At 36.1% G+C, this 17,374-nt stretch overlaps 1 protein-coding gene across 1 annotated transcript in view; it reads right to left on the bottom strand.

Moving 5' to 3' along the window:
* LOC113066833 (low-density lipoprotein receptor-related protein 5-like) overlaps positions 1-17,374 on the bottom strand; it is a 59,748-nt gene that overhangs the window by 2,817 nt on the left and 39,557 nt on the right. The window contains exons 9-23 of the mRNA XM_026238888.1: positions 15,259-15,475; positions 13,465-13,754; positions 12,996-13,222; positions 11,489-11,673; positions 11,049-11,372; positions 9,218-9,414; positions 8,272-8,474; positions 6,264-6,454; positions 4,549-4,758; positions 3,680-3,805; positions 3,333-3,569; positions 2,502-2,612; positions 1,403-1,636; positions 1,155-1,297; positions 890-987 (exon numbers count right to left, since the gene is read on the bottom strand). Coding sequence (XP_026094673.1) covers positions 890-987; positions 1,155-1,297; positions 1,403-1,636; positions 2,502-2,612; positions 3,333-3,569; positions 3,680-3,805; positions 4,549-4,758; positions 6,264-6,454; positions 8,272-8,474; positions 9,218-9,414; positions 11,049-11,372; positions 11,489-11,673; positions 12,996-13,222; positions 13,465-13,754; positions 15,259-15,475 — 2,993 coding nt within the window. The remainder of the gene's footprint in view (positions 1-889; positions 988-1,154; positions 1,298-1,402; positions 1,637-2,501; positions 2,613-3,332; positions 3,570-3,679; positions 3,806-4,548; positions 4,759-6,263; positions 6,455-8,271; positions 8,475-9,217; positions 9,415-11,048; positions 11,373-11,488; positions 11,674-12,995; positions 13,223-13,464; positions 13,755-15,258; positions 15,476-17,374) is intronic.

The raw sequence follows: 17,374 nt of genomic DNA, 5'->3' as shown, positions 1-17,374 counted from the left end.
CATACATGTCAGCATATCTACCCTACCATTCCAGATATGAGCTGTCTACCTTCCTACGGACCAAACTACCTAGCATATCTATCCCTACCATTATAGATACTTGAGCCATCCATCCATCCACCCACCCTCCAATTTATTCATTCATCCATTCATCCATCCAACCACCCACCAATTAACTCATCCATCCATCCATCCATCCATTTATTCATTCATCCATCCATCCATCCATCCATCCACCCACCAATTTATTCATCCATCCATCCATCCATCCACCCACCAATTTATTCATCCATCCACCCACCCACCCACCCACCAATTTATTCATCCATCCATCCACCCACCACCCACCCACCAATTTATTCATTAATCCATCCATCCATCCACCCACCAATTTATTAATTCATCCATCCATCCAACCATCCAACCACCCACCAATTTATTCATCCATCCATCCATCCATCCATCCAACCACCCACCAATTTATTCATCCATCCATCCATTTATTCATCCATCCATCCATCCACCCACCCACCAATTTACTCATCCATCCATCCATCCACCCACCCATTTATTCATCCATCCATCCATCCAACCACCCACCAATTTATTCATCCATCCATCCATTTATTCATCCATCCATCCATCCACCCACCCACCCACCCACCCACCAATTTATTCATCCATCCATCCATCCACCCACCCATTTATTCATCCATCCATCCATCCAACCACCCACCAATTTATTCATCCATCCATCCACCCACCCACCCATTTATTCATTCATCCATCCATCCATCCATCCACCCACCAATTTATTCATTCATCCATCCATCCATCCATCCTGCATATTATCCATCCAATTATCTAGAATCTCAGGATTAAAACACACCTGTACGACCTGGTTGTTGATGGGCTGTTAGATGAATAAAAGACTTCTGCATTGTAAAGTGAGCGATCTGTTGCTGGCGATGGAGGAGGGTTGAGCATCTATACACAGAAATGTAAAAAAAATAAAAAGTTATAAGGCATAAACCAAAACAAACCTGACAATATTAATTACATGAATGGGCATTTTACTTAAAATACAAAAACCCTTTTTCCTACAATTAATTGAACATTAAACACTAACAATAAACTGATCAATAGAGTAGTACCTGAGGGTAAAAGACTCCTTTGGTGCTGGAAGAGCTACTGGATGATGCTCCCGTCACATGGTTCCTGTCGTAGAGAGGTGCCCCACTGCTACTGCTGCCCATGAGACTCACTGAGCTCATCATGGACTTCCCACAAGAAATACCTGCGACACAGCGAGACATTCTCATCACACACTAAACACTCATCACGGGCAGAGACATTATTAACCTTAACAGATTGCAGCAGCTATCAAACAGCAGAGCTTTACCTGTAAAAGTACCGTGCTGTGAATTTGTGGGTGCGATGAAGTTGAGGGGCACGTGAGGGGTCCCGCTGATGTACTCGTGTGGGAAGCCTCCATTAGGGCCCTTGTAATGACGAGACACGACTCTCTGACACACAAAACACATGCCTCCCATCACAAAGACAGAAAGAATGATGCCGATGACGGGGCCGATGGTGCTTGTGTGACGAGGAATGTCGTTGGGGGATGAAGGGAAATCTGAAAATTAACCAAACAGGGAAAAATATGTCTTGGAGGCAATGTTACATTCCAGTTATGGCATTCATAGGGATGTAACAATAAACCGCAAGCCAGTTGAAAATCGATTTAAATATGTGACGATTCAAAACGGTTGAGATGCTTAACAAATCGTGATTCATTCAGGGGTAGGAGTTTATATGAATGCATGTCTGAGGAAAAGTTTAGATGGTCTTTTGTCTTTTCATCTTGCCTCTGTATAATTCATATTAAAGTTGATAAGTGCAGTGCTGCTTTGTTTACAGCAGAAACCAAGGAAACGCTTTAAGCGCCACCTGCTGGCAGAGAGTGAATCTGCATCTCATTCAGCTCGACCGCTGTTTCATGCAGATATTTTTATGTATAATCACAAAACTGAAGTCAAACCATTCTGTTTTCGCTCAAAATTTCAAAACTATACAATCTAACATAAATGTAAAAAAAAACTGTTCATATTGCATGTATGCAGCATCTTTGTTTGGATCTTGACTAAAATTATGTTTATTTCAATATTTTCATTTGGCAGATGATTTTATCCAAATCGACTTACAAATCGATGAGGACAATAGAAGCAATCAAAACCAACAAATCCAAGTGCTATATTAGTATTTTATAGTTATATTTACATTTTTACAAAGAAATGTACAGCATTCTGCAAGCAATAATAAAAGGACACCATTAATTCATAATTTGTCTTAAATATGATTTTGTTAAAAAAATAAATAAATAAATAAAGTGAATCGAATCGAATCGTGAATCTGATTGAATAGTGAACTGAGTGAATTGTTACATCCCTAAAGGTAAAACAACTCATGCTTTTTTTTTTTTTTTGGTATGGTAAACTTACCGCAGAAAAGCTCGTCAGATTTGTCAGCACAGTCTGCGAAAGAGTCACACTGCTGTTTCTTCAGAATACACTGGTTGTTGTCACAGCGGAACTGATTAGGCATGCAAATGGCTAATGGGAAAAATAGCAAGAGGACAGATAAGTGACTGACACAACTAGTTTATAAAAATCTAAGAAGTGAAAAATGAAGAAGCATTTATGAATGCAAAACATTAGATTCAGTGTTTCCTATAAGAACTATCTCTCTTTTTTTTTAGGAGACAACAAAAGTCTATATACACTTTTGTATATGACTATACACTGTCATATGAAAACCAGTAAATAATTTATTTTTTAAAGAGATATACAACAATACAACTGATTTTCAGTTTGGATATAATCACCTGGGGTTCATTAAATGACTCAAGTGAATCATCTGAGTCAGTTCAGTGAGTCTGATCGATTCATTAAATAAGTCATACAGATGAGTCCTGTTTCAGAATCATTTTAACCAATTCATACAATAAACTATTGATTTACTTGCAAAAAGTTTTTTTTAGAGAGCACAATTATGTGTTGACTATTTAGTACTTTGTGACACAGTCATACTCTCTTAGTGTGTTTCACATTTTGTACTTCCAAAAAATATATTGGCAGCAACACATGGGGCAAATCTTAATTTAGAGCCAAATCTTATATGTTCACAGTATTTGCACATCCTGTTAAAACCCTGTTCAAATATGAATTGCAGTTTATTTTGGCCAAACTGTGCACCTCAAGACGGTGTGTTTTTTCAGAATTGGTCACAGGTGGAAATTCTGGTAAATCAGCAGGTACAAGAGTTGGACATACTGTCGCAATCCTGTTCATCAGAGCCATCCGCGCAGTCGGGCTCTCCGTTGCAGCGCAGCTGAGAGTCCACACACTGGCCTTTGTCACACTGGAACTGCAGTTCGGAGCAGATGGGGCAGTTCATCTCATCGCTATTGTCTGCACACTCAGCCATGCCATCACAGCGCCAAGCAATGGGGATGCAGTCGATCTCGCCAGTAGCGCAGTTGAACTGCTCACTAGAGCAGCCGGGAGGCTCTGAGGGGGGTTATGGGTAAATATGTGATCAGCACACATGCATCAAATCCGATTGGTGCATTTTCAGTTACATGCTACAGATACATGTGTGCATATATGTTAAAATGTACCTCCACAGCTGAGCAGATTTTGAAGCAGCACCAGGTGCATGGGACACGAGCAGCGTGGCGTCCCATCGCCCTTAGCGATGCAGATGTGGGAGCAATCTCCGTTGTTACGAGAACAAGGGTGGGATGCTGTTCAAAAGATTAAAGGATAATTCAACTCTTTAATCGCAGGAACTCTGAGGCCACATGGTCTTTATGTAAACCCATTTTAACAACATATGATTTTTGCGACCTTAACTGGTTAAAACGCTCAACTGCCAGTGGAAATTAATTAACATGTTGTTGATTAGTCTGACAATTCACATAGCTAGCTAAAGAAGAAACTGGGCTCTTGTTATAGGATTCAAGACAAGCAAGGCAAATACGCATCTTTTTTTGCGAACAAGATTATACATACGGTTAAATTTCTTAAATTAGGATAACATTTTATATTATAACTAATATTTAATAAACACAATATTTTAAAAGCATTAATAGTATAATGCAATCATTTATTCATATTTTCATACTAGTAGATCATCATTATAGCAGTATAGTAAATAAGACAAATAATAAGATAAATAATAATACATTCTAATTTAAGTTAAAATAATTTAATTTAAATATAATTTGATTAATATTATAAATTCGAATATATATATATATATATATATATATATATATATATATATATATATATATATATATATATATATATATATATATATATATATATATATATATATATATATATATATATATATATATATATATATATATTATATTGTATTATATTATATTAAAGATTAGACTAGACAGGTAGCACACAAGGTTATCGGAACAAAGCTAATGTGTTATTATTTAAAAACTATAATAAACATCAGAGAATTTACCGAACTCCTCTGGTTCCATGTACTCCACCGCGTGGATGCCAGTAAGGTATTGGAGTCGCCCCTGAATGCGGGTCCTCTTCTCTCCGCTCAGCTTGTCCACGCTTTCAATCATCTGCTGCTGTTTATCGATCCAGTACAGGTGATCGCCCAACACAGTCAGACCGACAGGCTGAAGGATGTTGGAGTCCTGGAGAACCACACGATTGGCCCCTGGCAAGCAAACAAAGAGATCCAGAGAGTCATAATTCAGTTTGTTTTTATTAACTGTGTCACATTATAAATCATATCTTTTCACCCCTTATTGTTGGTCATTTGGCTGCAAAGGGGAGTTCTGTTACGCAAGCAGATTAGACGTGGCTTAAAGGTGTGACCATCTGTCTTATGCTAACATCAAACATCAGAGCTCAGCATCTGGAGAGACTTTGCTTTCTGGCAGCTCATTGGCAAGAACCAAGTTATATTAAGTGAAGAAGGCACTTAAATAACATCAGAAGTTATAGTCCATCATATTCTTTATTGGAGCTTTGTACAGTATATACCAGGTTTAGACAACACGGACTATACTGTTTTTATTAGTTTGGACTAGATGGTATAGATAATGTGCAGCATAAGTATAGACAGTGCCTGGTCTGTGCTCTCTGTCTGTATTTGTTTGGTTTCCATAGCTCTGTCATTTGACATGTTTAGAAGATCAGATCTCAATGGAGAGGTCAGAAACTTGTCCTTGTTTCACATGGTGTTCCAGAATACTGCAGAACTGATTGCAATCAATTTGCCCACGGGCGATACAATGAAAGACAAGAAACAAAAACATTCTGAACATGAGATTCAGTGACATGTATGACTACGTGACGAGTGAAAAGACCTAATCTTTCTGGCAAAGTTCTGACATCAAAATTGATTTTCAAAATAAATGACTAACATTGAGTTGCATGGGAACATTTCGTTTTTTCATGTCGTAAATTATTACATTTTGGTACAATATTCAAAGCAATACAATGTTCGTTATTACAACTGCACAGATCTATTTTACATTTCTTTCGTGTAAAAATAACTCATTTTATTTTTTAAACCCAAAGTTCACAAATTGTTACGCTGATAATTAGGAATGCACAGCATATTGTTATTCATATACCAGTATAATATTCAATACTACTTTTAATAGAGTTTTTATTTTAATTGTCTTTTTTAATATTTACATATTTTAAAATATTACAGTTTTAGTTATTTTTGTACTTCAACTTTATTTCCGTTAGTAGCAAAAGCTACATTTAAAATTATTATTTTTTAATCATTAAAAATATTATTATATATATATTTTTTTTATAGATATATATTTTTTATTTTTTATTTAATAAAATGTAATCATATTATTAAAAATTATGTTTTAAGCTTGATCTAATATTTTAAGTTTTAGTTTGAGTTACAATAACAACACTAATTGGCACCATATAAGTTATGGACAGGTTATGGATATTTATAGTAATTTTGCATGTTCATTTACCTTATTTACACATTTAAAAATAGAAGCATTTTCACCTGTGGATTTAGAATCTCCTAGTGTATTTTTAAAAATATATATAATAATACCTTTTGATATACATTTTCTAGTATTATTATATTCAATGCATTAGATGATGTTTTCAATTCAGTTTCACATTTAACTACCATATATACACCATTAGGTATGCAAGCAAAAATATAGTAGTATTTACCAGACAGGTCACTGCTCTCGATCCGTTTGAGGTCTGCGTCCACCCAGAACAGTTTGCCCAACTTGTTGTCCAAAGCAAGGGCCACAGGGCGGATCAAACCGGTTGTGAAAAGGGATTCACGCTCAGTTCCATCCAAAGACGCACCTTCAATTTTGGCTGACCGATCCTGGACAGTAGTGAAATACATGTAGCTGTAGGAAAACATAAGAGGTTTGAAAGTTACATACCATTTTCCTAATAAACAAAAAACAATTGTAGTAACAATGTTACAAAAATGTGCGGCAAAGTGACTTTAATTGGATTATATAAACATCTTTTAAGATCTTTCAACATTTAATGAAAGTGTTTGTAGTAATTTATGTTATTGCATAGCAATAACAGCAAACATGATCTGTAGGAATGGATGAACACTCATTTGTTGAACAGAGAGAACTTTGATGGGGCCATGTTGTTTTGACTGTGTGGGAGAATTGGTGTACATCTTCACACATCCCAAAAGCCCTTTAGTCCTAATGTTATGTCTAGATTAGTTTGTGATAACTTTCAAAGGTGCGTTTCCTCCTTTTGTTTTCAGACACTGTCTGGGAATCCCACAATTTGCATCCGATGAAAAAAACAGAATGCTGATATTGATATTGATTGTCTTTAAAAACGAGACGATCAAAACTGATACTATCACAACAACAACAAAAAAAACAGTTATTGCCCTTGGGAAAAGTTTGGAGGATTTACATTATATGTGATGCATTTGCAATGCTAAGATGGGAACAGAAGAAACAAATAAACCTCAAAATTGGTTTGGCTGATGGATCTGAAGATGCCTTCTCTGAGTCAGAGCACTATGGAGTGTTATGTACTCGTTCAACGTTTGCCAATGTCTGACTTTAGCGTGGGGAATGTAGCATTCTGTGTATTAAATTTCCCACCTGCATCTTTTAAACAAATCCTTATGTGAACATCTTTCAGGATGTTTTGGTCCTCAACAATCTGAAAATCTAGATAAAGCAATTCGTCAATTTCACAAGATTTTGAGGTTGTTGGATTTGACGGCATTTTGGATCCAAATGTAATGTCTACTTATGCATGAAGTAAACAAACAACATTTTTTGAGAGGATCAATTCAATATACGGACCAGAACAAATCAGGCACACTGAATGAAGTGGTTATCATGTGAATTAAAATCTAAAACACATGGAATTTTTTTTTTATAATCATAATTAAAGCACACACACACACACACACACACACACATATACATATACATATATATACATATATATATATATATATATATATATATATATATATATATATATACACACACACATGCACACGCACAAGCAAATTAAAAGAATACTATAAAAATATAAAATAATACTAAAATAAGACTTTACATTTTGCTGATTCTATTTTGCCATCTAATAAACAAAACAGCATAATCTGGAGAAAAAAAAAAGGGATAAATGCATTGAGCTTAATCTCAGATACACTTGTTTTTGTTCCATAATTTGACTGTCCTTCCACTCTTTCGGGAGAAGTCCCCTCCACCCAACTCATTCGAGGCCATGAGGGTGAGACGCAAATAGAAAACCCGCTGATGACGGTCACACTAACAATGGGACACACAATTACAGTGCATGCAAGCCAACGCCTGCGAATGGTCGACCCGCTAGTGAGAGCCGCAGCACGGGGACCACAGAGGGCCATCTGTTCTACATATTTGGCTATTGGAGAGGCCTGGATGGAATCAAGAGTTTTCCAACGATACGAAAGAAATGGCGAGGTGCCCCGTCATTAGAGTATCAAATTCTGCACCATAATTTCAAGTCAGCTGGTCCTAAGTCAATAAAGCATTTGATAAGGTTTTGTTATGTTTATGGAAAGGAGCCAAACCAAAGTTGAATAATAAAATCTGGCCCTGAGGTTATGTATGAACAGTTAAATTTAATGCAAGTTGTAACGATAATGAAAAGACCAATATTTTATTTTGCCAACTAAAGATCGTACCCTTTCTCAGCATTCACCACGATAGCGCGAGGCTTGTCCACGTCATCCTTCAGGACCTCCCCGATCACATGGCCGTCCATGCGATGGATGTTGATGGTGTTGGTGGTCTCGCAGGTCCAGTAGACGGTGCGACTGTAGGGGTCCAGACTCAAGTCATGAGGCTGCTTTGCATGGACGTTGGTTGGGGTCATCACTGTGGACGCCTGGATAGTTCAAGGCAAGGCAAGGGAAGTTTATTTATATAGCACATTTCGTACACAATGGTAATTCAAAGTGCTTTACATAAAAGAAAGTAAAATAATCATGAAGAAAAATAACAAAAAATAAAACAAGCATAGTTCAAAACAAGTTCAGACCAATTTAAATTAGAACTGCTTATATATAATTAAACATGCTGAATATTTAATCAAATTGACAACAAATAATTCATTTCTCATATATCACATCGCATAATAACAATTTTATGAACATAATGTGAAAATAATTTCATGTTTTTAAATCTAAAATATTTATTATAATATAAATTAATAATAATGATGAATAAGTTATATAATACTATAATATTATTATCAATAATAATAATTATTATTATAATCTTTATAATAACAATGCCAGCATATAATTATATGCAGAATAATTATATCACAACTAATTAAAGAATGAGGAAAACGGTTTGTAATACAATAGGATAGTAAAAAAACTGGATCAGTTATAACTTAAAAGTTATTATTATTATTATTATTATTATATTGATAATAACAAATATTGGTCCACTGATCCACTTTTTTGCATTTTCTTGATTTTGTAATAGTACTACTAATAAAAATATATTCTACAAATAATCTTCAATCAAATAACAATGAAGTATAAATATTTAATAATAATAGATGTATTGAGTATACTCTTATGATAAAGTAACCTCAACATTGTTTGACTAAACAGTCACCTGAGTGCCATCGTCTCGGGCACTGCGGATGTTTTGTCGGCCATCCACCCAGTATATCAGGCGTTCCAGAGGGTCGAAGCTGATGGCGCGCAAGTTCTTCATAACGTGAATGGGTAGAATCATGTCTGGACTCTGTTCTCCTAGGACCATTCGACTGATGGAGCTCTTCTGGCTGAAGAGCAGGAAGTTAGAGGGCGCTGTTGAGCAAAACAAGAGGAAGGCGAGAATAAGGGATCCAAACAAAGTTACAGGAGCACAGGTCAACAATGTACATTTCTTTTGCCAGCTCCACTCCTCTGATCAGAAGGTGAAGGTCAGCTAAATGCAATCATACTAACTAAACGCAATCAGCCTTTCCCTCCAGGCTTTGAAAGGAGGGAGTAAAAACACAAGTAGAAACACATTAGCGTTGCCAAGACCTCTGCACTCTTGGCTAAACGCTCTCACCGTGCTCCCTGGCGTGCTTGTTTAATCCAAGTTCTGTAATTTTTAAGCTTATAAGGAATTAAATGCATATGACTGAGTTTTGAATGGCCGGGAGCCATTGTTTGCTAATGCCGTTTCAATCTGCCAACTGCATCTTAAAACCCGTGACTCACTTTAATGTCAGTAAAACCCAGTGAACTTTATGGCTGGGAGACCATAGATTACTTTAAAATCTCCAAACAATGCAATTTAGTCGGGGTTCAGCAATAAGAAAAATATTATGAAATAAGAATAATCACTAGTAGTAGTAGTATAAAGTATAAACATTCTATTTATGCTTATACAACAGTAGTAATAATAATAAATATTAATGATTGCATTTTTTAAATAATGATTAATCGCAGACAATAATCGGAATCAATCACTTGTTACGCACAAAACTAATAATGCATTCAAAAGTAGTGAATTGTGCACTTTCTTATTTAAAAGTTGGCCAACTGCTATATGAACAAAAGTGTAATAACATTTGGTTTGCAAACACTTTAAACAAATAAGGTGCTTTTTACAGAAGTGTTCCTTTTACATAGTAGCAGTTAAAATATTTTTTGTAGCCTAAATCTCATCTTATAACGTTAATGTAATTCAATTAAATATAAAACAAGCTATTTGTCACTGCCAGGACATGAAAGTTTTTATAGAAAATATTTTATAGTTTGTTATAGAAAAACAAGTCAAACATATCCTGGTTCGTCTGACTCCTGTGATTATTCCGTTTAGCTGTCCCTTGCTGGGTTGGAAGAGGTGGGCAAAAGTGCTGTTCAGTTATATATAGATCAGTGAGTGTGAGCGTTAACCGCGCCGGAGCGCAGATCTTCTGATACGTGCTGCATGATTTCTCAATATTTCTGAGCAGTAAAAGCGATAGATCTGTAAAGCAATATTTTGTGAGAGGGACGTGTGTTACCGCGTCCCATACGACTCAAAATAATACACTACAAAGTTAACAAAACTATTCACTCCACTGTGTTGAGCGAGGGCACATCTGAACATTTTATATAATAATAATTATAATAACATTATTTATTTATTATTATTATTTATTCACTTCAAATATTTAATAATAATGTCCTTGTTGTTGAACCCTGATTAAAACTGGGATTATAATATTGCAATAATATTATAAATATAAATTGTAAACAAAATTATTATTATTATTATTACTAATACATTCTTTAAAAATATTGACAGGGAAAATAATATCTACATTACTTGCTGATATCAACCAGAAGATTATTTATTATTTAAAAAAAATGTTAAAATTAGAAGCCAAAGGAGGAACAATGTAACAAAATGTAGCGACTCTTAACACCTTCTCTTCTAAAACCCTCCAAAACAGCAAACTCACAGCTGCAGTTGTGTCCGTTTGCCTCTAGGGTGTAGTGGGAAGCACAGCGGCACTGGGCTCCAGAAGGTGATGCTAGGCAGAGGTGGGCGCAGTGGCCGTTGTTCTGCGAACACTCGTTGGCGCCATCTTGTCTGGAGGAGTGGAAAACCAGGATGTCCATGACGTACTCCAGGTGCCCTTGTACCACCGTTCGGTTCAAGCCACTGCGCTTGTCTGCCCGCTCGATGCTACGCAGGTTCCAGTCAGTCCAGTAGATGTAATCGCGATACTGGGTCAAGCCAAACGGATGAGGAAGATCGTCGGCCACTATCTCTCTCTGCAAACCTGAGGACGATAAACAATGATTTTAGTTGATTCAAGTTGGTTGGAGGGTCTAATATTGCATGGTTTAAGAGGCATTTCTAATGATTGTGGGATTTTGAAAACCTATGATTTGTCACCTTGCATGTTTGTTGACTCAATCATGGAGGTGTCCAAGTCTGTCCAGTAGAGCCGCTGGTCGATGAAGTCAATTGTGAGACCGTTAGCTCGGCCCACTTTGTCCACCAAAGTCACAATGTTACTGCCGTCCATGTGAGCTCGAGTTATCCTGGGTCGACCTCCCCATTCGGTCCAGTACATGTACCTGCAAAGCCAAAACATTTACATTTAAAATCTAAATAAACTAAATACCAGTACTATTCATTTTTTAGTCATTTTTATTTGTTATATAATTAATATAATATTTATCAATCTTACATTCAAACATTTAATTATTAATCATAAATAACAAATCAAGAAATCATAAACAGTCTATTTGATTCTAAAGTTACTAATATTTATATGTATTGAATAAACTGACATATATAACATATAAATAGAAATATAGTGTATGAATGAACGACAAATGAATGTTTAATCCAGACACAGTAAAAATGAAAATAAATAAAAATACAACTAAATTTAATATTAATTTTACTAGGAATTTTATTTGCTATGCAATTAATTTAGTTATTATTTTATATGAATTAACCAGACATTAATTAATACATATTCAATAAGCATATACAAATTATAATAAAATAATCAGACACTGAAGTTAATAATATTCATACAAAAAATATGCATTTTATGCATTAGTCTATAAATAAACTAATGCATAAAATACAATTAATAAATTGTCTAGCTACAGCAAATAAAATAAATAATTTTATTTGCTATATATTAATTAACAAACAATTAATAATCATTAATAAAATAAAAAAATGTTGCTTGATACTAAAGTTACTACAATATTTATAAATAATACTTTAACATAAGAATATTCCTATGTACTAGTTTATAAATAAATTAATTTGTAAAAAAAAATATAATAATAATAATAATAATAATAATAAATGTTTAGTCTAGCTACAGCAAAAGCTTGTTGGCTGAGCTGCCAATGTTAAACACTGAAAATATTACTTTCCCCCCATCGGGTAGGCAAGCAGTGAAAAGCACACTTAACCAACCCCTCAGCCCACTCAATACACCACTGGGCTAAGAGTCAACTGAGTCAACACCTCTCAGTATTAAGGTGACAAGAGACAATGCTGAAGAATGCGTTGGCTAATAGAGGCAGTCGTGCCTCAGAAGCCACAGGAATGCCTGCTGGGCGCTGGAGGACATGACTTCACTCCTCTGAGCCACACGCAGGGGCTGCGGCATGTTGGCACTTGTCTCCTGCTACACATACAACTTGATGCCCCGAGGAAGCACTGGAATACCAATGGGTGTGTCTGTGTTTGAGTATGTGGGCGTTAAATCAGATATTTAACTAGTGGTAATCGATTAGCAAACTTCCAGAGGGCTACAAAATGTAGGAAGCCTACGGTTAACCAAAACACAAGCGGATGGGTGAAGATGTGTACACCATGCAGTGCACATGCAACATGGTTCTGCAGCAGACTTTAAAGCTAGTGTTCTTACCCATTGGCAGGATCCAGTGCAAGAGAGCGAGGGTTATCCAGGTCTTTGCAGACCAGCACTTGTCGGTACTGGCCGTCCAGACGGGCCACTTCGATACGGTTGGTGCCTGTATCAGCCCAGTAGAGGTTTCGACCCATCCAGTCCACAGCCATACCCTCGGGATAGTCCAGGCCAAACTCAATGACCGCTTCCACCAAACTGCCATTCATAAAGGCTCTGCTGATAGTCTAAACAAAAATGCATATATTTTATATAAATATATATCTTTGTAAAATATATACACACATAATCATGCAAATATAAATAAAAATCAACAGCTAACCTTTTTATAATTCTGACTTTGATTTTAATGTATAATCATTTATTCAAAATGTCACAAGATTATCACTCACCTCCACGGCGTTCTTTCTCAATATGAGTTAAGACACAATGAAGCTAAAATCATGATGGACAAAAAAGTAGTCCATACCTTGGTGATGACATCGGTCCAGTAGATCCTATTTTCCAAAACATCAAAGTCCAGTGCGGAGACCTCCTTGACCCCGGTGAGTGGGATGGGCACGTCGTTGCTGTTGGTGCCCAGGGAGATGCTGCGTATGTCAGCGCGGTTGGTGAAGAGCAAGAAAGCTTCTGGGACCACACAAGTATGCAGGTCACTCAGCAACTCCAAACCCATGGGGCAGGCGCAGCTTAGACCTTGAGGCCGATGGAAACACAGGTGACTGCAGCCGCCGTTGTTTTCCGCACAGCCGTTAGTGCCTGAACACACACAAATGGACCCAATCTATGGATCAGCTTCATGAACATGCATTGATCTCATAAGTGATATAGTGTAGCTGTCTGAAGTCCTCCTGTTAGTTTTGTGGCAGAAACCTTTTTTTTTTTTATTAATCAATTTATAAATTAAATAATATATTATTAACATTATATTTTAATACTACTACTACTACTACTAATAATAATAATAATATTTTGCTCATAAGTATGAATAAATTTCAATTCATTAAATTTTTTATATATTTATATAAAAAATTAAATATTAATTATTAAATGCCATCAAATACATAATTTTTCATAAAATATCAAATAAAGAGTAATTTTATTTAGCACATTATATATTATTTTAATAATTAATTTAGTAAGATGTTAAATATTTTCCTAGGTTTTTGTCCAGATTTCTAGAATCAATAAATAGTCACTGGATATGTTCAAGACAGTAATTATCAGCTATACATCATAATATGTAATCACATAATTAATAATTTATTAATTGTTGTTATTACTGTTTTTGACTCATGTTATATTTTATTCTAGTAAATAAGCTTATATGACACCAAAATTTTAGATGTCAATTACATTTTACAGAACACAACGCACAAGTACTGAATGGAGTTGTCTTTTGCATCTTGCTTGAATGCTTTAAAAAAAAAAACCGGTTAAAAACATGCAAATTATGAACATTTGTGATGACTAGTGGTCGATCAATATGTGTTTTTTGACAGCTGATGCCGATATCTTGGAAACAGGGTGGCCAATGGCCGATATAAAACCGATATAAATAAATTTATTTATTATCATTTATGACAATGTATCTTTCACAAAAAATTTTATTATTTAATATAAAGTCAACATTGTAACCAACAGGGCACCCAGTAATCTGGGTAGTTTGTGTGCACTGGGAATCATTTGTTTTCAAATAAAGCCAAGGTAACAGTAATTTTACATATAGTGCACAGTGAAAATGACATGAATGTGACAGTGGGCAAATGCAAAAAGCGCAGAATATTTAAATAAAGTTAGTTGATCATGCGTCTCAATGAAGTTGAACCCTCCTGTCCGTATTCAATTCACACGGACCGACCGTGATACATGCACATTTCACAATATCTTAAAAGTTTGCATGGTTTGTGAAATTAAATGTTCATTAATAGATATTCAAATATTTGTTCAAATTATTTAAATGCGTGTTTGCGGAATGCTGACTGGGTGGCTCAATCGGGCCAGTGACAATTTCGTCAACTGTCCTGAAAGTCTTTCATACTGGTTATGGGTAATCGGGCAGTCCTTATTGGTGAGCCCTGCTGGTTATGAGAAATTCTAATTCTAAATCTAATTTTAAAGTACATCATTTTTGGAATCTGATTATGTAACACACATTACTACACAGTACAGCATATATCAATAGCCAGTTATTCAATGTACCTTTCAGTAGGAACATTAAAACATTTCAGGTCAGAAGAGTAGCAAAAGTAAGAGGTCTTACCAAAGGTCTCTGAGACTTTTGTGGCTTTGAGACCCATGAGGTCAGGGAGCTGCTCGACGATGACCTCACGGGTGCCGTTGGTGATGTGAACTCTTTCAATGCTCCTCCGCTGCCAATCAGTCCAGTAGATATACTCTCCCAGCAGCGCAAAACCAAAGATATGAGGTAGTTTGTCATCTAGAATGGTCATCCTATTAGTGCCATCCACATTCATGACCTGTAAACAAAAAAAATTATAATAATTAGGTCACCATTCACTTTCACCGCATAGAAAAGAGCAGCGTGAACATCTCCTTTTGTGTTCTACTATATTAGGATGAGCAGCTATTCTACTATGAACTATCTCTTTAAGAAAACTGTCAGCTGTAGGTGGTCAGATCAAACAATTTCAATTAACAGCAGAAAACAGGAAACAAACGAACAAATCAGCCTGGATCTGTTGACATTTGCCAAACAGCTGTCCACCACATGCACCATTGGACAGATCTCCAAATACTCAGATATTTGAACTGCCATAATTGCAGTATCTTAATCCAAACCAGCTAGGATTTCCCAATTGTGGAGAAAAAAAATAAAAAATCCCCAACCAAATATGTAACTGCCAAAAAGAGTAGCTATTTTAAGTCATTACAGAGTACGCAAGCTTGAGCATGACTCTTTGAATCTCTACGTTTAGTGCTTTTTCACTAAAGAAAGACTACAGAATCGTTCCTATTTCAGTGAATGTGACAAAATAAGATTCTAGTCTCAAGGGTTACATTACAGGGAGGGAAATAATGCAAACTGATATAGGTAGTGGAGCCAAGACATGCCTGACTCTTTAAAAAAAACGAGAGATGGAGAAAGCAAGAGGAAGTGACAGATGGGAGGTTGAAACCAAGTGGGTTGCTGGGAATTGGGTTTGTTTCTGAAAAGGTTGCAATTACCGTTTCTGGAAACCGGCCTGACATTACTACTCCTCGAAATAGATGGCTTTCCATTTTTCACATTTAGCGAATGGGTGTCAGTTGCAGTAAATGCTACCCACCTAATCAAATACATTCTGGAAAAAGCTCGGAACTGATGAAAAACTGCAGCGAAAAACCTCGAAAGTTACCAGCTTTATGCGAGCGTATTACGAACGCCCGCAACTGATCGGAGTTCAAACACTTGTATTTTCTTTCCACCACCAGAAAACAACATTCCAACACTTCATTGAATTAATGTTGATAAAACCGTTCCATTTTATATAATTCTTTTTTTTTTTTTATACATGTAATGTACTCATCATGAAGTCATTACTGGAAAGCATCCATGCTTTTTATGTTGCAAAAGCTGTTGGGAGTTTTTGACATCCTTGACCTGTGCAATCAGACACGAAGAAATGCACTTTTTACTATTTTAAAAGCGCCTGCAGCCAGATGTCTTTGTTTGCCGAATGAAACCCGTGACAGTTTACTCTATCATGTCTTCTCCCTGAATGATGAATGAGATTATGAACGCTCAAACGAGCAAGTCAAGACTGAGTGACGGCCGTATTAATGCAGCATATTGTTCCTGGGTAAAGTAGCTCTGCGAACAAAGACTTCCTGTGCGCCGTCTTTGCCAACCCAGAGTTCTTCCTGTGAGGACCGGTGGAGGGGGTTTTGGGATTGGGGTGGCTGCCAGCGGCTGCCAGGGAGTGGTGTCCACCTGATTTATTTCTGTAATGAAGGCCTGCGGAGCGGCTGACTCTCGGTCTCAGTAAAGAAAGCAAGAAGAGAGATGGAAAAGAAATAAGTGCACATTATTTTAAATTAGCACCTTCCTTTCTCAGTAATTTCAGCATTATGGTGGAATCTTGTGGGGGGTTGGGAGGGAAGCTGGTATATTTGCCACCTCTGAGAAAGTAAAGCCTATGCAGGAACAGCATATGACCATACTACGTGTAGTATTCTAGCAGAATGTAGTATGTATACTGTGCAAACCCTTCTACTGTTCCAAAATATATTAAATTCAGAGCAGAAATAAATAACTGTGTGTATATGTATATAAAAACATACATGAAATGTAAAAGGCATGTGACATCCAACATTCGTTTCATATTGCATACTGCTTAAAGTAATAAAAAAAAGTTTATTGTTCTACATTGTGTACA

Source organism: Carassius auratus, chromosome 50 (genome assembly GCF_003368295.1).
Source record: "Carassius auratus strain Wakin chromosome 50, ASM336829v1, whole genome shotgun sequence".
Taxonomy (NCBI): Eukaryota; Metazoa; Chordata; class Actinopteri; order Cypriniformes; family Cyprinidae; genus Carassius; species Carassius auratus.
Note: the sequence above shows the minus strand (reverse complement) of the source record. Positions and strands in the feature narration are given on the sequence as shown.